General features: G+C 38.6%; 1 protein-coding gene across 1 annotated transcript; it reads left to right on the forward strand.

Annotated features, from left to right (window-relative positions):
• The first annotated feature begins 6,659 nt into the window (after positions 1-6,659).
• Positions 6,660-14,166, forward strand: LOC311042436 (up-regulator of cell proliferation-like). The gene is made up of 2 exons (XM_084053169.1): positions 6,660-6,713; positions 9,298-14,166. The coding sequence occupies exons 1-2, from the start codon at positions 6,668-6,670 to the stop codon at positions 13,911-13,913; spliced, it is 4,662 nt and encodes a 1,553-aa protein (XP_083909295.1). The 5' UTR covers positions 6,660-6,667; the 3' UTR covers positions 13,914-14,166.
• The last annotated feature ends 9,592 nt before the right edge of the window (positions 14,167-23,758 follow it).

Consider the following 23,758-nt stretch of genomic DNA (forward strand, 5'->3'; position numbering starts at 1 on the left):
GAGCCAACGGTCAAGTTTACTAAATATTGAGGGAGGTTTAAATGTCTGGAAATACACATTAAAATCAATCCAACATATTAATAGAGTAGTTAATGTGTAAAAAAAAAACAAGTGAGGGTCCCTGCTTCATCTCAACTCTCAGCTAAGGATCTGAAAAACGTTGAAGACCCCTGAAAGTAAAAAAACAACAACTGATGGCTGAATGGTCACAGGTGTGGGGATCACACTGCATTTAAGCTGTCTGTCTGCTCGGCCACTGTGTATCATTAAGGTACGTGGAGGATCCTCCCGTTTCGAAATGTTACCAAAAAAAATCTACAACATGGGAATGTAGTACTGGTGTGTGGATTTAATTAGTTTTTCAATCAAACCAACAAATAAACATACATTAAAGGCCTTTGCACACAGGGTGCGATTAGTCAATCAGTTTTTACCGCATGCGAAAAGACGCACGAATCGAACTGGGTTCGATTGAAAACAAAAAAGCATCGCCGCATCGCATCGCCGCACTGGGTGTGCATGAGGTCATTGAGAACCATGTGTTCATTTAAAAAATGATATTGTCCGTATTTTCCGTGCGAATAATCGCACCCTGTCTGCAAAGGCCTTTACACTGATGATAGTGCTGTCAAACATGTGTACAATGTACAATAATGATAAAATACTGGAGGTAATGTGGTTATATTTACTTTGTGGGCCGTGGAGTGGAGTTATATTTACTTTGTGGGCCGTGGAGTGGAGTTATATTTACTTTGTGGGCCGTGGAGTGGAGTTATATTTACTTTGTGGGCCGTGGAGTGGAGTTATATTTACTTTGTGGGCCGTGGAGTGGAGTTATATTTACTTTGTGGGCAGTGGAGTGGAGCAGACCCAAAAAGTGGAGAAAAAAAGTTTTTTTTTTTTAAGAAAAAAAGATTATATATATATACAGTACATATATTTTTAACGGCCGGCCTGGTCGGCCTGGAATGGCGCGGCCGTTCTGGAATTGTCCCAAATTTCCCAGTTGCCAGCACGTCCCTGGGTCCCTGCTTAATCTCTCAGCTAAGGGATCCTTGGCCTGAATGTTGAAGACCCCTTCCCTAAACCATTCATAAACCAACGGTATTATTTTGAAACCAATTCTTTGGCATACACAGAGCCTAAGAACTGGAGTGGCATGCTCCACGTTCTTGGTATTAGTATATATGTATATGTATTGATATTAGCATTTGTAATTAAATTACAAATGAATATATATATATTTGTTTTAATGAAATTATATATCTACAAGCTCATTGACTGAGGCCCCTTGAATAAATATTTTACTCAATCAAGAACTGCAGTGGCATGCTCCACGTTCTTGGTATTATTAAGGGATCAAGTAGGGATCAATTAGTATTTGTAATTATACAAATGAATTGGGTTTTAGAAATTAAAGTGTCTAAAAGCTCATTGACTGAGACCCCTTGAATAAATATTTTACTGGTGTTTTTAGTGATATAAACATTTGTGATTATGTCTGTTTGAACTTATAGTGAACCTATTGTCACTTCTTGTATGTTCTTTTTCAACTCTTCAACCTTTTGACTGACTATTTTGACTTACTTTGACTAAGAGAAACTCCATAAATTGTCCTTTAGCCAAGTTGGATGACACTTAACCACTTACACTCTACTATGTTAAAGGAGGAGTTCACCCAAAAAATGACATATTTTCTATCAATTGCACACCCCATGAAGCCTTGAATTCATGGATTTCTTTTTTTTTTTGGGGCATTCCTAAGCCAATAATTTGATGACCGGGTGTGTATCCGGTAGGAGACACAAATAATCTACTTTGTGTCTCCTACCGGATACATTAGCCGGTAGGAGATGGGAATCAAATTATTGTCTTAGGAATGCCACAAAAACAAAAATAAATCCATGAATTCAAGGCTTCATGGGGCGTGCAATTGATAGAAAATAAGTCATTTTTTTGGGTGAACTACTCCTTTAAACAGTATCCCCCACAGGTCTATACTCTGACCACTCCTTTTTCCCTTTATACCAAATCTCTGCGCTTAAAATAGCAGATCTACAAGCTCACAATGTGTTGTGGGCTTGTATCTCTGCTATTTTTGCTGAATGTTGGACTAATATGACTTGCAAAGAATAGTTATGCAAGAGTTCATGTGGTAAATCACAAAAGATCATTGATAGCTTCTGGGAAACAACATCATTTATTACTTCATGGATCATATCATATATTTCTCTCTATTATGTTATTCGTGAATCATTGATAGTCTCCTTGCGGTCTTTTGAGGTACCATAGGTTTGTTGTGGATGACTCTGCACCTCCCACACAAGGACACCAGTTTGCCCTTGACAAACTGGTGCTTCCGTGACAATTACCTGCATTGTTGCACACATTGTAGCACAGCTCTATGAAAAGCTATCATTTGATTGGTCATGAAAGAATCCACCTCCTACTCACCCACTGATAATACTGTATATTAAGCCTTATCCAACCCATCTCCCCACTTGAGAACCTTAAGGCTCCTGAGTCTCAACAATCCACCTCTCAGCTACTATAGGTAAGTTACTATAGCTACTATAGGTAAAATATTGTTGCTATTTTTCTGCTATGCCATTCTTTGTGAGTTGATGTAATACTTTATGGCCAGATTTGATTGTGCACTTGCTGTGTAAGATTTAGAATCATAACATTTGCATCAACATGTGGTAGTTTACATTTTGTTCACTCAAGTTCATAATTGATTTCATTCATTGGTTGATTTCCTAGATTGTATTTGTTAGTTCTGCGGTGCCCAGGAAGTAGAGTGTCCGTCTGGTTCCCGGTGCGATCCCCTGCTCCTCCTGGCTTTGTGTAAAAGTGTCCTTGTGCAAGACACTGAACGCCTAACTGCTCTGAGCAGGTTGGTGCCTTGTTTCCTCTGCCGTTTGTGTGTGAATGCCGTCACCTTGCTTAAATAATGGCCTGTGTCATTGTTTTAAGTTATAAAGAAAACTGAAAAAATTGAACCAAAACAAACTATATGATATTTTGTAATCATTTCATCAAAAAGGTTTATAACAATATATGACTATTGACATATAATACAAATAACGCTGTTTAAAAAAAATTGACTGATTTAGGCAAAAATATATTTTTTCTCAAAAAATTACATTATTGCGACCGTAGGTCGCACTTACTACAGAAAGCTGCTCCAGGTGTCCGTCCGTCACTCCGTCACTCCGTCACACACGTCACACTTTTGCCCTGCTCACATCTCCGCACCCATTGCCCCGATCCATGCCACATTTTGCACACACACTCCTTACCTGCCAAACTACACCCTCCAAGGACCCCCGGAGCTCCAGGGACCCCCAGCTGCCTCGGGGACCCCCAAGTGTAAAAAATGAGCACATGTGGACAAATTACCAAATGACCACCGCAACGGGGCTGCTCACGGGGCATTCCCGGGGACCACCCACTCCTGGTGCTCCAGAACGGATGCAAAAGTGGTGGCGCCCCCAGTGGAGGACCCCCTGCCACTGCAGCTCACATAAAATGCCGTAACTCGGGGGCTTGCCCCCCACAAACAATCCCTCGATCTGTGCCAGTCGTATTTCTCAGCATTCACTCTGTTACCCATTTGCAACAACTACACATTACACGTTTTCTGCCCACATAAACGCCACCATGTCACAGCTAACCCCACATTTAGACCACCAAACAAAACTATCCATTGCCCACACAACTAGGAACCAATCGCCGTTACAGCCCTCTTCTGTATACATGTGACCTACGGTCGCTTATCTCCCGATTAGGGAGTCTTACTGGTTTTAGAAAGGTGACGGTGTGTGTGTGTATGTGTGTGTGTGTGTGTGTGTGTGTGTGTGTGTGTGTGTGTGTGTGTGTGTGTGTGTGTGTGTGTGTGTGCGCACATTGTAAAGCACTTTGGATGGAGGCGCTATATAAATAACCTACATCATTTACCATTGTCTGTTAAATTAGTAAAAGCTGACAGACGATTGATGAACAACATTCAATAGATTTGTTGTGAAAAAGAATGAACTTACTAGACTTTTAGGTAGACTATAATATGGAAGCCCATTTCTGACAATGTGGAGAAGAAATTAAAATAAACACTAATTCATTATGAGAAACCTTCTCAGAATAATGACTTAATATCCAAGTTAGTATACCTCAAAAAATGTGTTTGAGGTACTGATACATTATTTTTTAGAACATTTCTAATTGTTTTTGAGATACTGAGTCATTATTTTGAGAACGTTTTTCATAATTTCTAGTTAATAAGTCAATAGTTTTGGATAAAGTAATGGTACACTGCACCTCTCAGCTACTATAGGTAAGATTTGGTAAAATAGAATATTGTTGCTATTTTGCTGCTATGCCATTCTTTGTGAGTTGATGTACATACTGTATGGCCAGATTTGATTGTGCACTTGCTGTGTAAGATTTAGAATCATAACATTTGCATCAACATGTGGTAGTTTACATTTTGTACACTCAAGTTCATAATTGATTTAATTCATTGGTTGATTTCCTAAATTGTATTTGTTAGTGCTGCGGTGCCCAGGAAGCAGAGTGTCCGTCTGGTTCCCGGTGCGATCCCCTGCTCCTCCTGGCTTTGTGTCAAAGTGTCGTTGGGCAAGACACTGAACGCCTAACTGCTCTGAGCAGGTTGGTGCCTTGTTTCCTCTGCCGTTTGTGTGTGAATGCCGTCACCTTGCTTAAATAATGGCCTGTGTCATTTTTTTAAGTTTGAAAGAAAACAGAAAAAAACTGAACCATAACAAACTATATGATATCTCTTAGTTATTTCACCATTTTTTTTTTTTTAACAATATATGACTATTGACATACAATACAAATAACACTGTCTGTCAGTTATGTAACATAAGAGGATTAAATGACTTTTTGTTTTGACTTAGGACATTGTAAACCTGACTGAGTAAGTGACTTACACCAGACTTAGGCCTTTTTTTTTTGCCAGAGCTGGCCAGTGGCATAAAGAGATGATTTAGTCAACAAACAAAACAAAATCTCATAAAATGACATTATTTTAGGAAGGTGACAATGTGTGCGTGTGTGCGTGTGCGTGTGCGTGTGCGTGTGCGTGTGCGTGTGCGTGTGCCTGTGCCTGTGCCTGTGCCTGTGCCTGTGCCTGTGCCTGTGCCTGTGCCTGTGCCTGTGCCTGTGCATGTGCCTGTGCCTGTAAAGCACTTTGGATGAAGGCGCTATATAAATAACCTACTGTACATCATTTACCATTGTCTGTTAAATGAGTAAAAGCTGACAGATGATTGATGACCAACATTCAATAGATTTGTTGTGACAAAAAACAAACTTACTAGATTTTTTTTAGGTAGCCTATAATAGACCCCTTAACAGACGACGTCATACTGGCTGCGTGCAGCCAGTATGCGCGCAACGAAACCCATTATATCAGGTCTCGTTAGGACGCGTCTCACTAGCCAACACACACAAGAGGGGGTTGGGGTGTGCTGAAACCAGTGCACCCCGAAACAGGTTGGGAATTGATTGCGTGAAACAATCACCTGTGCGTCCAGGCTCAATGTTAGTAAACAAATAATTGGTCTATATGGAAGCCCATTTCTGACAATGTGGAGAAAGTAAAAGATAAAAAATAAAGATACTATAATTCATTATGAGAAACCTCAGAATAATGACGTAAGGGCTCCCACCGCACTTTTATTTTACCTCTGGGGTGGAATCTGCCAATGCTTTGTCAATGCAAATGCGTGGATTCATGGTCTTGAGGATTTTTTTCCAAGAATCCATGCATTTACATTGACAAAGCATTGGCAGATTCCGCCCCAGAGGTAAAATAAAAGTGCGGTAAGGGCACTCTCCCACCGCACTTTTATTTGTGTGTGTGTGTGTGTGTGTGTGTGTGTGTGTGTGTGTGTGTGTGTGTGTGTGTGTGTGTGTGTGTGTGTGTGTGTGTGTGTGTGTGTGTGTGTGTGTGTGTGTGTGTGTGTGTGTGAATGGATGCACATTGTAAAGCACTTTGGATGAAGGCACTATATAAATAACCTACATCATTTACCATTGTCTGTTAAATAAGTAAAAGCTGACAGACGATTGATGACCAACATTCAATAGATTTGTTGTGACAAAAAATATACTTATGTTTATAGTAAAAAATAAAGATACTGTAATTCATTATGAGAAACCTTCTCAGAATAATGACTTAATATCAGAGTTAGTATACCACAACATTTTATTTTGAGGTATTAACACATTATTTTGAGAATTGTTTTTGAGATACTGAGTCAGTATTTTGAGATAGAAATTATTTTTAGAAGGTTTCTCATTATTTCTAGTTTCTAAGTCAATAGTTTTGGATACAGAATTATTTTGAGAAGGCGTCTCATTAACTATTATCATTATTTTGAGATATGAAGTCATTAATGACTTACAGGATCTTTATCATATTGTTTGAAATGGGCCTCTCTTACTGAGCATTTTTATTACGGATAGACATATTTATTGTCAGCTCCATTTAAACATTCTTCCTACAATAATAATAGTAATACAGTAAATAATAATAATGTGTATGCTTCAGTCAATAATGGTAATAATAATTTGCATGCTACAGTCAATGTTTTAACAAAATACTTTATATTTTTCTTTCTTGGTAGTGAAGCATGGGGGAATGACAGACGTATTTAGAATGGACAAACCAACAGAAGACCATCAAGGTACAGCATACATTACTCTATAAAGATACATATACCAGTGAGTTTTGGATTGAATAGTTGTCATCACTAACATGTTATTATTATTAATGTCTTACCTTTTGTCATGAGGTAAGCATGGGAAAAGTTAAAGTAATTGACAATTAGGACAATTATTGGAGAAATTGCGAGCTATAATGAACAAATGCAACACAAATGTGTGTAGGCTATAATGATAAATATTATATTATAATGTTGGCATATTATGTAGTTTAACACTTTGGAACATAATGAGCAACAATGCCATGCATTTTTTTTAATCTTTGGATGATAATGTAATGCTGAGAAATATATTCATAAATATCCAGCCGTCAGAATAAAATGTTGCCATTGTATGTTGTATGTGGATAGGCTACATAGAATTGTTAAATTTCTGAACCAAATACAGAAATTTCATATACCATATACATACCTTTTCTAGATACTTAGGTATACAGTAAATGTTACATTATAGTTTTATAGTTTAAACATTCATGCATTTTCGGCGTTTTGAGGGAATCAAATGGGGGTAGGCTATTTGCAAATTGTGGAAATATTTTGACATTATTAGCAGTTACAGATTGACGATAACAATTTTTTTTTTTAGTTTAAGGATGAAAATCTCAGTTAATGGATTACAAATGGATAATAATAGTGACAGCTGTTGCTAAAGACTCATATACTGTAATATACGACCAGTGGCGTACTCAACCAGTGGTGTACTCAACCCCAGTACTTGAGTTAAAGTATAGATACTCCTGGTCAAATATTACTCAACTACAAGTAAACGTTGTTCAGTCAAACATTTTACTCAAGTTAAAGTACAAGAGAATTTGCTTTAAAAACATTTAAGTATTACAAAGTACAAGTACAATTAAATGTTATCGTATGCAACTTTGCCCTGTGTTTACAAAACAAAACAATCTTTTTTTTTGTTCACCAATCATTTTTTTCTATACCAGCAGCTATCAGCCACTGGAGTAGTGTGGTGGTGTTTACCTGCAGAGACACACTGCTTTCTCACTGTATTTTGGTAGCCTGGCATGGCCAGACTAATATCACTGTGTAGCAATTTCTTTTTTGCAATGGCAGATTTGTCTGGAACCAGGGTAGTATTTTGGTGTTTTCACTGTTTGTTTTGGTAGAGCCCAAAAATGTCCTACCAAAACAAACAGTGAAAACATCAAATTAGAGCCAGAAGTCAATGTGTTACTGCAGGTAAATACCACTACTCCAGTGTCTGATGACTGCTGGTATAGAGGGAAATGATCGGTACAAATTGTGTACATTGTTTTGTTATGCAAACACAAGGCAAAGTTACATACTATGCCTTTAATACGATTGCATTGCTGTATTGTTTCAATTCCAATTTATTTACAGATGCTTGTAACTCTAGGAAACCACATAATTAATACAAACTTGCTTGTTGAACTGCTAAGCCTTCAGAAACACATTAAAGCTTAATATATATTTTTTTCATTTAAACAGTAAGCTAATGCTCGGGCATTTGCCCGATTTATATTGATTTATTTTAAATAATACTTTAATTTGTGTTGTTATTTATTTATTTTTGGCAGCACCCCCTAGTGGTAAATGTTCAGAGTATATTTCAGGTACAGCATGCAGACTGACAATTGCGTTCCCATCAACGGTGACTGCTCATAAGTCCGACATCCCACTACTACGACTATGTGGCTTCCGCGTGCAGTTGGGGTTAGGGTTAGGGATAGGGTTAGTAATGTCGGAACAATGACATGTCGGAACAATGACATGTAACCATATAATCTACCTCAAAACCTATTTGACCAAACCACCCCCCATTTGCACATTACCTTTTTTCTCTAAATCCCCCAAATCCAACCCCCTCAAGCGCAAAACCTTTTTTGCGAAATACGATTTGCCTTTTTTAAATTTTTCACAGGTTGATGGGGTTTAAAAAAATAGACAAATCGTATTTCGCAAAAAAGGTTTTGGGCTTGAGGGGGTTGGATTTGGGGGATTTAGAGAAAAAATGTAATGTGCAAATGGGGGGTGGTTTGGTCAAATAGGTTTTGAGGTAGATTATATAGGTAGGCCTCAATAGTTATTGTTCATAAGTAGAAGCCACGTCTAATAACGCATTTTAGAACACATGTAGGCCTATATAAGCCCACATTTCAACTGTAGGCCTACCAAAGATCATGATAAAATTAGGCTAATGAATGCTATAATTTCGTGTCCATATTATCTCAAGTACACTATAATATAAGATCTTAATAATCATCTCTCATCATAATATTCACCTTCGTGAATATGTGCACTACTTGCGGCTCCATAATTAAAGTCTCTCACTTATTCTGTGATGCTTTTTGTCCTCATAATATGTAAGTAACTTGCCCAACAATGTTGAGCACACACCCAACACACACGTGTGTGTGTGTGTGTGTGTGTGTGTGTGTGTGTGTGTGTGTGTGTGTGTGTGTGTGTGTGTGTGTGTGTGTGTGTGTGTGTGTGTGTGTGTGTGTGTGTGTGTGTGTGTGTCAGGGAAGCTGTTATAAAGATGTCTTTTTCATTTTCTTCCTTTTCATAGGTCTTCTGAAATTTCTCTCTAAACTTGGATTGGAAAAATTCTTTCCCAACAAGCTTACTCTTCAATCTCTCTTGGAGATAAACCAAAAAAACATATCTGATGAAAAAGCTGTTTCACTTGAAGAAATACCATGGTGTTTTCTAAGAAAACTCTTGAAAATCAACGCAAAATGCAGGAGCTCTATATGGTTAGCAAATGTTGATGATGATCATGATGATGACGAAATTAACGAAGACAATGAAGTTAACCCTCTGGACCTTATAACAGCACTCTTCCTATGTGCAGACAGCTTCTTACAACAGGAACTGGCCCTCAAGATGTCCATGTGTCAGTTTTCTGTTCCACTCCTGCTACCATGTAGTGGTAGCAATCAGAGTACCCTAATGCTATGGGCTCTGAGGGACATTATCAAAGAGTGGCGTCCACTTGATCTGGCTGAGTCTAAAGGGTTTGTTGAGAACAACATTGTTTGTGAAAACCTACCACTCATTTCCTTTGTTAGGCTTAAGAACTGTAGCTTATCAAAGTCCCAACTTCTTAATCATGTTATCAGCTGTGGCCAGCAGACCCACAACACTTTTGTACACAGAGAAATGGAGGCAGGGAGTACTCCAAGAAGAATTGCCAATGGTTTGGTGGAGGTTAGCTGGTTCCTCCCCGGAGGTGAAGAAAATAAATTTGATTGGCCAGTCGCTTTTGCCAATTTGAGAGGAGATGTTTGTGAAGCATTGGACCAATTCAAATTTCTTTCTGATGTGTCAACAGCCACCTTTATTTTCCTGGACAAAGTTGAAGAAACTGAGCAAAAGGCATTGATGTCTCTTCCAAAAGATGTAATATCTAAACTCTACTTTGTCTGTAATCCCAATGATGCTAAAGTTGTCATGAAGACAATTGAAGATTTACAGCTGACAAAATGCAATATGAGAATCAAACGCCAGAACATAGCAGATTTTTCAAAGAAATTAGTTACATCCATCAAGGAATTGTTGAAATATGAACCAGCAAAGATGGCAATTGAAAACATGACTAAAAAAGCTGATGAAATTGGCATTTGCGTGGATGAAGGTAAATGTAACTTCAAAAAGACAGGAGCTTTTGAGATCATGCAAGGCATTGGTGATCGTAACATAGATTACAAGACATCTCAGCTTCCTTTGCAAGGAGAAGATTTGAAAAACTTAGCTAATCTAGAGAAAGAAGAATGCAGATTGCAAAACCCTGGCCATGAGACTGCATTAGAAGTGTACAAAACTCAGCTACAGAAGACAATACTAGCAATCCGTAATAATCAAAAACACACATCAACAGAAGCAATGAAGAAGTTTATTGCATCCTTATCCCCAACTAAAAACGAGGAAAGATATTATTTTCTCAAGTGGATGAAACTCAAACTAGATGCACAGTCACGGACAAAGTTGTCCAAACTGCGAATTGACTTCAAAGAGAACTGCCAGAAAAAAGACAAAACACAAATCTTAAAGATAGATCAGGAACTTGTGGCTTGCTCTTTGGGGTTAGAGCATTACATGAGAGAGCTAGGACAAATCTACGAGGTTTCCTGTCACGGCTCCATTAAAGCTCCAGATGAGATACGTCATCTCCCTCAACTAGCTGCAGAAATGCTCCTAGATGGATATCCTTTAGAGCTATTGGATGGTGATACCGCCAACATACCAGAGAGATGGGTGACAGATGTGCTAACAGAGCTCCACAGGAAAGTTGGAGGTAAGAGCAGACTCTTAGTGCTGACTGTGTTGGGTGTACAAAGTTCAGGAAAATCAACATTGCTCAACACCATGTTTGGTGTACAGTTTCCTGTCAGCAGTGGTAGATGCACCAGAGGAGCTCACATGCAGTTCCTCAGAATTGCAGAAGATATGAAGAGCAACTTGAATTGTGACTTTGTACTTATCATCGACACAGAGGGCTTGAAGTCTCCTGAGATGGCACAACTAGAAGACAGCTATGAGCATGACAACAAGCTTGCAACCCTGGTCATTGGTTTAAGTGATGTCACTATTCTTAACATTTCAATGGAGAATGCAACAGAAATGAAAGATATCCTGCAAATAGTAACTCATGCATTCTTGAGGATGAAGGAACTTGGCAAAAAGCCAATTTGTCATTTTGTACACCAAAATGTTGCTGGAGTGGCCGCCCAAAGCAAGAACGAGAAAGACAGAAAACTTCTCTTGGATCAGCTCAACGAAGCAACACTGATTGCAGCCGGAATGGAGAAACAGCCTTCTATTAAATCATTCACAGATGTGCTAGATTATGACAGCGAGAAAAACACATGGTACATTCCAGGATTATGGCATGGAACACCACCCATGGCAGCAGTGAACACAGGATACAGTGTAGCTGTATCAAATTTCAAGAATAACCTTCTGCAGACCCTGAAAAGTGGAGAAAACTTTGAGGCCTCAGAGATTCCTGACTTTCTGGAATGGATGCGCAGCCTCTGGGAAGCAGTGAAATATGAAAACTTTGTTTTTAGCTTCAGAAACACTCTTGTGGCTCATGCCTATGACAACCTTTGCAAAGAGTATAATCAGTGGGAATGGGCATTCAGAAAAGAGATCCTCTCTTGGCAAACAGAGGCAGAAGTGGAGATTTCCACTTCAGAAAATGAGAATGCGCTGGTTGAATCAAAAAAATATGAAGCATCAGAAAAGATAGGGATCGAAAAAGCTACAATGAGAGATAAACTTCAGATCTACTACAGCAAGAAGGACAACCATGTAAATCTTATAGAGAAATACAAAGCTGTCTTTTTTAATGACATCAATAGTCTTGAAAGAGAAATCACACAGTCAGTGGAAAATAAATTGGACTATGCACTTGAGCTCAAAATAAACAAAAAAAGGGCTGAAGACATTGTAAAGAAAGGAAGACATTTGATTGAAGACCAGGTGATGAAGTGCCTGAGTGATTTCAAAGATTTGAAACTGTCAGATGGACAATTGAGAGACGAGTTTGAAAAGATGTGGACGGCAGTAACTGCAAATATATCTGGTTTAAAAGAACGAGACATATATGCCAATATTCACGCGCAGCTGAGAAAACACTTTACAAATGTGAACGTCAATGAAGACCTGAAGAAAGACTTGCTAGAAATGGGAAAAGAACCATTTAAAGTGAGCAGTAAACACTTGGATATGAAATCTTGGATTAAGGATAAGTTCTTCGTAAAAGACCTGAGAAGTGAATTGCAGAACAGCGCCGACAGTGTAATTGTTAGTTGCACAAGGTTTGTGCATGAGACAGCAAAAACAAACAAAGACTACAATGACACTTTCACAAGAGAACTTCTGGAAAAAATACAGAGTTGCCTCATTGACAGATGCCAAAGCATCAAAGGCAATAAGTTTGATGTTGACCTGACATTTCACATATGCGGCATTGCTTCAAGGGAATTCCTTCAAATGCACAAAAGATTCCTGATGAAAAATAACCCTAAGGATCGCTTGGAGATGTTCAAAATTAAGTACTTGTCAGATTTTCTAGACTTGTACAAAGAGAAAGATGAAGATGCAAGATGCAAAAGTAAAGCAGCTGGTTTTATTGAGTCTTGTATCAGACCAGCCGTGGAAGTCTATATCAACAGCAAACTAGGAATGGACATTGTGGATACAGTTGAGTATTCAGCAGAATACAGTTCACGTCCAAACTTCCAGTATTCCCTTCAAAAAGAATTGCTGGAAAAAAACATCGGAAAAAACTTCAGCGGTTTTCTCAAGTACATGAAAAACTATGACATTTATATCAAGGATTGGATACTTGAAGACCTCCTGACAACGATGTCAGAGAAGAAATGTCTGTGCAAACTGAAGAACATTAATCTGACAATAATAGTTCAAAAGATAATAGAAGCAATTGACTCAGCATCAAGTGGAGAGGGTGGCTCTCCTTTGCCAGATAACCATGAAAGCATCCCAAAACTCATTGACAACATGCGAAAACACTTAGTGAAGGACATCTCAATTTCAGAGGAGGATGTAAAAGTAGCATTGTTTCAAATAAAAAGCAGATGGCAACCATTTACAGAAAGTCTCAAGACATCACTGCATGAATTAAAAGAACAACTCCAGAAGGAATTCTTAAAAACTGAAAACTCTCAAACACTCACTCAAACACTGAACAACCTTCCTATCAAACCACAGGATGAGCTCTTCAAGCGGATGGTTGGCTGTGGAAAACAATGTCCCTTCTGTAAAGTTCCATGTGAGGAAAAAGGTAATGAACATAAAACTCATTTTGCATCTGTGCATCGGCCACAAGGACTTGGTCATTTCAGATATCGGGAAAGTAAAAAGCTGGTTGAATCACTGTGTACCACAGATGTGCATGGTAATCGTAGATTCAGCAACTCAAAAACTAACGGGGAATACCATCCTTACAAAGAATACCGCGTTCACTATCCAGAATGGAACATTACACCAGACCCCTCCAAAGAGGCATCTGACTACTGGAAGTATGTACTGGCGACATACAATCAGCGATTTGCTGAAGAATTTAATGCCGAACCAGCTGATGTTCCAGAGGCCTGGAAGAGCATCAAAGTGGAACAAGCATTGAATGGTTTGAAAAAGACCTTCAATATGAAATGAAAAATGCATCTGAACCAACAGACATTTGGTTCCAGTTACATTTAACAGAATGTAACTGGAAAGGAAGGATAAAATCATCTGCTAAATGCCAAGAATATGAATTGTAAATGTAAAATTGTACTGGAACAAGCAGCTCTGAATTGACAAGGACATGGAATTCACAGATGAAATTGCCTTGTAAGCAGAATGCAAGCAAATGTTATTATAGTCTTCCTGACCATAACAAAGCTATGAACAGAATTTAGCCTACTACATCATCTGAAGTATCAGAAAAGAGAAGAGTAAAAAAAAAGAAGATGAAGAGAGAACATTCAGGAGACAGGGCAAACATTCACATTGTATAGAGAAATGCAAAGTGGACATTCTTAGTGACATTAATGGTTTTGAATGAGAAATCAAATCCCCAGTAAGTGAGCAATACACTAAACTGTCCATAAGCTAAGCAAATGAACACAAAAATGACCCGGGACACAGAAAAGAAAATACAGTGGCAAGAGGAAGTGCGAACGAGATGTTAAACAATCGGATGAACAATTGAGAGATGAATTTGGAAAGATGTGGACTGGGGTAACTGTAAATACTATTTAACTGGTCTGAAAGGAGGACACATACTGTACGCATCTGTTAAACAGCTGAGACACTTTACAAATAGTAAAGTCAATGAAGAATGGAGAAATCTAAAGACTTTTCTTTAAAGGTCCCGACTCCCATTTAAAGTGAAAACTCAACATTGCAGAACAAATCTACAGAATAAGCTCTTCAAAATAAGCATGAAAAGACATTTGCTGAATAATGTCAAGCCAGCTGATGTTCCAGAGGTCAGAAGGAGCATCATAACGGAACAAGGATTGAATGTTTTGAAAGAGTCCTTCAATATAAAATAAAAAAATGCATTTGAAACAATGTGCCCCTTCCAACTAAGGTTCATTGAAATGGAATCGGAATAAACAGATATCAGTAAACAGAAGAATAAACACTAAAACAGAAAGGTGAATTGTTCAGCAGAAATTAAGCCAACATGGTTATTATAGTCTTCTTGAACCTAAGATGTGAACAGCTTGATTTTTTCACACCTTCAATGTAAGATCATTGTAATCATTTTGCATTGAAAATGCATTTCGTGTATTTGGCGAAAATAATAAATACATATGAAAGGTTTTACAGTTTTTCCATTTTATTTCTTACCTCAAAATGCAAAATGTACTGTAAGTGTGAAAGTCAAGGTGTACATCATTTTTAGTTGTTCCCACAGTACCCATATTGACATTAGCTTGTAAAACGTGAGCAAAACACTATAGATCCAAACTAATGTTGACGTAATACCACACATAATTGTATAAATATCATTCATGCATGGATGTTAAAGAGAATGCTCCATTAAGAAAAGGGGGAAAAAATATTAACTTGCCCAAACTTTTCGTGCATGTTCTCTAAATGTGACAGAGATAGACTTTACATGATGGTATTTAAATGACAAACAGTGGTCAGAATGCTGAATGATTTTCAGCATTTCACTAGCTCACCCCTGGCTCACTGTCTCACCACTCAGTAATAGTTGCCAGAGCTATCAAGGTCACAAGATATTGTGGGCTAAATAAAGCGTACATGAAGATATACCATTTCAGGGTAAATGTATACGTGGGTTTAATCAGTGTTATGAGCAGGTTTGGAGGTTTTACTGTTGAGTCCTCTGGTTATGTTGTGAATCAAATTCACACCAAAAAAGCATCTGTGAGAAGAGGTGTTCACATGATAATCCTATAAGATCTACTATCACCAACTACGTATCATACAGTAGTTTAAACTATACTACTGTACATGTGTGTTCCTCTTTATAACAATGGTAAGTTACACAACAACCTGTGTTCTGTCAATAGCCTAAACCAAACTGGACCTAACTCAAGGTAGACATTATTCATACTGTACACTGCCACCACCTGGCCTTACAGTATTAGCATGGCTTGTCACCTTGCCAAGTGCTACGTATGTCTATTCAAAGAAGAGCAATCCTGGTCTCACTGTGTGACACCATAACCCCTACAGGAAATGTTTAGCCCATAGCAATGAGCATATATTTAACTCAGAACAGAGAGATGGCATCCACCATGAAGAAAACAGGATAACAGGCCCATTACTTCTCTACTGGGCCAGAGTAAAACATTGCTAAATTGGAAGTTCAAGGTTCAAGGTTACTTTATTATTACTTGTGTACTGTTAAGAATAATTAAAGTGGTGAAAGACATTAGTGCCATAAGGTGTTATGACCCGAAGTGTTTGTCCTCCTATTACTTGTGCACTTTGAGCACTTTAGCACGTGGTTGAGCATGTAATAAACAAAGAAACAAGAAATGACTAAAGTCATAATATAGCCGCTAGCGGCAGGCTTTTTTTGCCCCAATCTGCAGCACAAAATGTAAAAGTGGTCTTTAAAATGAAATCTCAGCCATTCCAATGCAACCAAAAATAACTCAACAGAGAGGTTCATCGGTTGGCTACCAATATAAAGGGTGTGTGTGTGTGTGTGTGTGTGTGTGTGTGTGTGTGTGTGTGTGTGTGTGTGTGTGTGTGTGTGTGTGTGTGTCGCAATGTACTTGTGTGAAAGTACAATAGTATTGGTATCAAAATGTACGTAAAGTTCCAAAAGTGAAAGTACTAAAATGTTTGAAAATAGCAGATCTACAAGTAGGTATTATACTTGTAGGTGTAAAATAGGGCTAAAGTGTTAAATGTATGTTTTATAATGTAATGCACAATATTTGCCTCTGAGATGTAGTTGAGTAGAAGTAAATTAAATTTGTATCAGCAACAAAAATAGTTAGCCTAGCCTACTTATGCTTAGGCTATGAAAGTTAAGTGCAACCCTAATCCTTAGTGAAACCATCTTTCAGGGTGAAAATGACGCAGCCTCGCTTCTCCATCTAAACGTGCAATACAGGGGAATCCGCAAAAATGTGATGTTATGTGTCACGTAGGCTGACTAGGCTCTCTTGCATGAGTGAAATAAGCAGTCAGTTCTATGAAAACAAAGCCAAAAGAAGCGACTAGGCTACATGAGCAGTAGCACAGACTAGTACATTGGCTATTTGAAAATAGCATATCTACATGCGCGCAAAGTGTTGCATTCACAACGCTTTTTGAGCTTGTAGATCGGCTATTTTCAAAAAGATCTTGAAAAGAAAAAGTTAAAGAATATTTGGAATATATATATATATACATATATATATGTGTATATATATATATATATATATATATATATATATATATATATATATATATATATATATATATATATATATATATACATATATATATATATATATATGTACACATATATATATATATATATATATATATATATATATATATATATATATATATATATATATATATATATATATATATATATATATATATATATATATATATATATATATATGCACATACGAGCAGTAGCACAGACTAGTACATTGGCTATTTGAAAATAGCAGATCTACATGCTCGCAAAGTGTTGCATGCACAACGCTTTTTGAGCTTGTAGATCGGCTATTTTCAAAAAGATCTTGAAAAGAAAAAGTTAAATAATATTTGGAATATGTATTTATATGTATATATATATATGTATTTATATGTATATATATATATATATATATATATATATATATATATATATATATATATATATATATATATATATATATATATATATTCTGTCAGTCATTGTACGTATATTGTAATGAATTGATTACTCCAACAAAGTAAGGATACAGCACTATTGTTACAACTTGTGCAACTTATTTCAACTTAACCACAACAACAATATCATTATGTGCATGCAAATATGCACTGAAGGGCAGAGCAGATCACTCACTCCAGACCGTTCTTTGCGATCCGGGGCGACCGTGTTTAGGGGCGAGGCAGAACGGCACTGGTCGCTCACCCCAGACCGTTGCGATCAGGGGCGACAGTGTTTAGGGGCGAGAGATAGTGAGCTGTGGCTCGTTGAGTTTTTCGGAGCCTCTACACGTATGTTCGTCTGTTAAGAGGTGTAAAGTAACTAAGTACATTTACTCCAGTAAAGTACAATGATTGTGAGCTTGTAGATCGGCTGTTTTCAGAGTATTTCAGACAGTATGCGCGTGTGTGAGTACTCTGTGTGACGGTGATTGAAACACACGTTTCTTTTGTGCTAATGCACGCAACTGTTGCGCCAGGTTGTTGTTTCGCATAAAAGCGTGCATCTGTTGCCAGTGGGGTGCTCCTTCCATTCCGACATCTCACCACTCCGACTAGTGGCTTCCGCGTGCGGTTAAGGTTAGGGTTAGGTATAGGGTTAGTCAACGTCCGAAAGGCGACATGTCGGAAAGGAGAAATGCACCCGTTGTCAGTCAACAACACAGCCAGGCTCTCCCCAACTCCTTTCGCGTCTCTACTGGTTTGGGTGCCTCGGAGGCGAAAGGAAAACTCGCGTGCTCAAACATGTTCATGGACCCCCAGATTAATATGTATTTGTCAACGTTTCTTTTGTGCTAATGCACGCAACTGTTGCGCCAGGTTGTTGTTTCGCATAAAAGCGTGCATCTGTTGCCAGTGGGGTGCTCCTTCCATTCCGACATCTCACCACTCCGACTAGTGGCTTCCGCGTGCGGTTAAGGTTAGGGTTAGGTATAGGGTTAGTCAACGTCCGAAAGGCGACATGTCGGAAAGGAGAAATGCACCCGTTGTCAGTCAACAACACAGCCAGGCTCTCCCCAACTCCTTTCGCGTCTCTACTGGTTTGGGTGCCTCGGAGGCGAAAGGAAAACTCGCGTGCTCAAACATGTTCATGGACCCCCAGATTAATATGTATTTGTCAACAGCCCCCCCCCCCCCCCCCCCCCATCTGTTTTGAGCCAGGGAACCCCCTTCCCTGCGGGGACGGGCGATGTGAAGTCGGCGAAAAATAAATGTTCTAAGTAACTAAGTACATTTACTCAAGTACTGTATAAGCGTGCATCCGTTGTTTGGCCGCTATTAGACCTTTGCAGTCAGAGGTAAGGGGGGGTGGGAGGACAACTGCCCGGCGTGCCTGCGCCGCGGTGCTGCGAGGGGAGGCGGGTGCTGCAAACGACGGCCGTCCATTGGCTAGGACGGCCGTCCATTGGCTTTAAAGTAGTGTCTCCCCATTGGCTGTGAAGTAGTGAAGGACAGCCAGGACAGCCAATAGCAAAAAAAGTGTCGAATACATGTCGGAAATCTGTCGGGTCAGAGTCAGAGTGAATACAGAGCCGCGCTTTCAGCTAGCGGCTAAAAAGTGAATTGTTCTAGTCTCTGTCTAAGGAGTCATCCTTAGGCTACATATTGCTGTGGTGTGCAAGTCTTTCAACATCTTATTCCTCTTAGTTTTTGAGACCACAACTGTAACCTTAAAATAAGGACAAAGTAATGTCTACTCTGTTGCTAAAGATGGAGTGCCATGATATTTTTCAACCCTAAAACCTGATCATAAGGTATTATTATTATGTAAGGATTTTTTTCAAAAAAAAAAAGTGTACAGAAATTGTTAAAAAAAAAAAGTTTTATGTGGACACGCCTCCAGTTCATTAAGTATGCCTGGTTCTCACCTTAGCACCTCCTCCACCACCTTAGCACCACCCACCTGTCCTAGTCCCTCCTCCTCCTCATGCCCACACCTGTTGTGTTATGATAATGAGGGGGAGGGTATGTTTTTTGGGGGCTCTGTGATATCACTAAAGGGCTGTTTCTCTATTGGCACATTTGACCCTCAAGATTTCAGCCTCCAGGAAGAAACTCCAAATAATCAGAGAAGACATAAAACACCCTAAAACCACCAGCGGGGGCCTTAATGAAGTTCTATCAACCTCATAGACACATGAAAAACAGAAAAAGTGCCAAAACATGGCACCACCTCTTTAAGAATAAAACATAATGTTTAATGGTTCCACAGGCATTAGCAGCAATAATAGTTATACTAAAATATATACATACAATTTAGTTGTTTTAATAATTGTTTTTGAAAAATAAATAAATATATATAATCAAATCAAATGAATAAAAAAGTAATTGAAAAGAACACGGCCCCTTCACTTATTGGAGGGACAATATCAGTCACCAGAACAAAGGACGTGTGTTTTCAATGAATCTAACACGGTTAAAATGTGGTTTGGAGTTACCAATGGGTTTACAGTATATAGGAGGAAGGCGTGTATGATAAAAAATGTATATAAAATGATTAAGAAATATTTAATCAAGCAACTTGAGAGCTGTCTGGGTGCACACAACAGCCAGAGTAGATGTTAAAATGACCCCAGAAGTGAAATGCCCCTTTAATTACTTATTACCGTTGTTAGTAAAGATGTGCAAATACAAAATAAAAAGGCACGTTGTGTTCTGCAGCAAGACATATAAGTAGAGTAAGTTCCAGCCAGGGTTGCCAACTACCTGAAATTCAAATATGGGACACCAGGCTGTGCGTCCCTTATTTCCTAGGAGAATAATGGATGCCCAGAAAAAGATAAAGGTACACTTTTGGTATATTAAATTTACAGCCTGTAGGCCTACTGTAGTATACATATTACATATGTATATGAGGTGTTTGAACTTGTAAGATGTGTGTCGTTGATTGATTCTTCACAAGTCGGCCTAAGTAACAAAGTGTGTCCCTTATCAGTTCAATAAGGTACACGTCTTTTAGTTTCCAAATAATATAAGGGACGATTCCTTATTTCAAGGGACATTTGGCAACCCTAGATATCAGCTCATGTGTGGAGGGCAACGTGGCTGTTGATGTGGCAGCCACAGTCTTGAGGAGAGAGGAGGTGGATGTGGGCATAGCAATAGCATAGGCCCCTTGGGCATCTCTGAGTACCACAGAATAATAGAGGAGATAGCTAGGAGGTGGCAGAATCAGTGGGAGAGGGAAAAGAAAGGATAGGTTCAAATTAAATAGTGTTAGTGGAGGATAACAGGTGGTCATGATGAGGTTGAGGTTTGGGCACTATGTGGAGTAGACTCACTGTCTCACATTGAGCAACATGAGGATGGATAGAAACATTACAACATTTCAGGCAGTGGTGGAAAAAGTATAGGCTACTCACATTTTTTTTACTTAAGTAAAAGTATCTATACTGTAACGAAGAAAAACTCTTATGTTACAAGTAAAAGTCCGGTAATCACTCATGACTTGAGTAGAAGTACAAAAGTATTGGCATCAAAATATGCTTAAAGTACCAAAAGTAAAAGTAGGGCTACTCATTATGCAGCATGTCCCATTTCACAACATCATGTGTAAAATTAAAAACATATATATTTTGAAAATAGCAGATGCAATGTGTTGTATGCTTGTATTAAATTGTTTAAAAGTCACGCACACTGTCATTGTCTGTCAAGGGCATTGGTTGTCAATTTTCTAATTTTAACCACTTTATCCATATTTTATATTTTGGCTATTCACAAATAGGGGGTCCTTGACTTGAAAATGTTTGAGAACCACGGGTCGAGGGTCTTCTGTGTGGTACTTATGTGACACCATGTGGTGACTGGTTGTCATAACTAACACATCACTAACAACATTGTGTGTGATGTCTGTTGTGTTGTCAATAAAGATCAGGCGTGGCGCTGGCCCTGAAACATGACTGTCATCATACCATGACAGTCATGGCGCTTTTTGTTCTTGTTTGCACATCTAAATAAATGTTCAGGTCTCAAATATTGATGCTGACTCCTTGGCCATGGATGTAACAAGTTAAAACGCACAGGTTTAAGTACCCGTATCTTCCGTATTATTAAAAAAAAATGCTTTTTAATCTGATCGCTGGCCATTTTCCCCGAATTTTCTCCATAAGCTTTCCTCTGCGTTCTTATCGGTTGCAAGGTGTATTGCACGCTGATACATTATATGCTTTAATAGAAAATGGCTGGCAATCGGATTAAAAACCTTTGTATTGAACAATACGGAAGATACGGGTACGTAGACTTGTGCGCTTTAACTTGTAACATCCGTGGCCGGTGGGGCCAGTACTTTATATTTGAAATTTGAACGTGTATAGTGACGTACTGGTTGTAAATGTAAAACTTTCAAAAACAGGAACAAGTCGCGCCATGACGCTTGTGACAGACGAACGTCCTGTGAACCATGCGATCCCTTTTTCTACCCCTTGTTTTTCAGTAGCGGGGGGCGGGGGGCGGGGAGCGGGGGGCGCCCTAGTCCCTACGTCACATCCTAGACGGATAGCTCCGCCCACACTGGGCGAGCGCTGTCAGTGCAGCGGAAGTCGATGCGCAGACGGCTTTGTCAAATAGCCTAGGTATACAATAGGGCTAAAGTGGTTAATTTATGTTTCATAATGTAATAACTGTAGTGGAGTAGAAGTAAAAATATAGACAATTGGAAATTGTCTTGTAGATCTGCTATTTTCAAATAGCCTAGGTATAAAATAGGGCTAAAGTGGTTAATTTATGTTTTATAATGTAATAACTGTAGTGGAGTAGTAAAAATATATTGTAGATCTGCTATTTTCAAATAGCCTAGGTATACAATAGGGCTAAAGTGGTTAATTTATGTTTTATAATGTAATAACTGTAGTGGAGTAGAAGTAAAAATATAGACAATTGTAAACTGTAATTGGAAAGTGAAAGTTCCTAAACATTGTACAGTACTTGAGTAAATGTAATTAGTTACTTTACACGTAGTATTAGTAATTATACTCTTATTCTACTCTACTTATTCTAAAGCACATAAAATGCTCATTTTTGCCACACAGAAAGGCCTCTAGAAACGGCGTGGCTTTTTGATCATATTATGATGATGGCCCACTTAATAGAACCGCATTCTTTGCATGGCTTTTTGATAATCTTGATGATGATGGCCCAATTCATAGAACCACATTCTTTGCGTGGCTTTTTGATCATCTTGATGATGATGGACCAATTCATAGAACCACATTCTTTGCATGGCTTTTTGATCATCGTGATGATATGGCCCACTTAATAGAACCACATTGTTTGCGTGGCTTTTTTGATCATCTTGATGATGATGGACCAATTCATAGAACCGCATTCTTTACAAAAAAGTGCAAACAAAGGTGTTGTGCACATTAACAAAATGTCCCAAAATCATGTCCCCTATCATCATATATAATGCTTTACTTATATTGACTGTATCGACAGCTGTTTCACTCATCTAATATAACAGTTTATACTTAGGCTGTCGTGAAAGTGTAATATTTAGAGAAATTCTAAGTTTCAAACGCAAATCTTATTTTTAATTTAACCAGTAAAACCACGTTGAGACACAGTCGCAAAAGTAGTGGTGAGACAGCTGTTTCACTCATCTAATATAACCAGTAAAACCACGTTGAGACACAGTCGCAAAAGTAGTGGTGAGACAGCTGTTTCACTCATCTAATATAACAGTTTATACTTAGGCTGTCGTGAAAGTGTAATATTTAGAGAAATACTAAGTTTCAAACGCAAATGTTATTTTTTACTTAACCTTTATTTAACCAGTAAAAACACGTTGAGACACAGTCGCAAAAGTAGTGGTGAATTAGGCAAATGGATATTTATTATATATTTAGACTGCATGTTTCCTTTAAAGTTTAATGCACGCAACTGTTTTCGCCAGATTTCATTTCTGCTGTTTCTCATGAGCGTGCGTCAGTCGGGCTTCAACAACAAAGCCGTCTGCGCATCGACTTCCGCTGCACTGACAGCGCTCGCCCAGTGTGGGCGGAGCTATCCGTCTAGGATGTGACGTAGGGACTAGGGCGCCCCCCGCTCCCCGCCCCCCGCCCCCCGCTACTGAAAAACAAGGGGTAGAAAAAGGGATCGCGTGAACCATGGCTTGC

The sequence above is a fragment of the Gymnoscopelus microlampas genome (assembly GCF_963454915.1).
Source record: "Gymnoscopelus microlampas genome assembly, chromosome: 3".
NCBI classification, from domain to species: domain Eukaryota; kingdom Metazoa; phylum Chordata; class Actinopteri; order Myctophiformes; family Myctophidae; genus Gymnoscopelus; species Gymnoscopelus microlampas.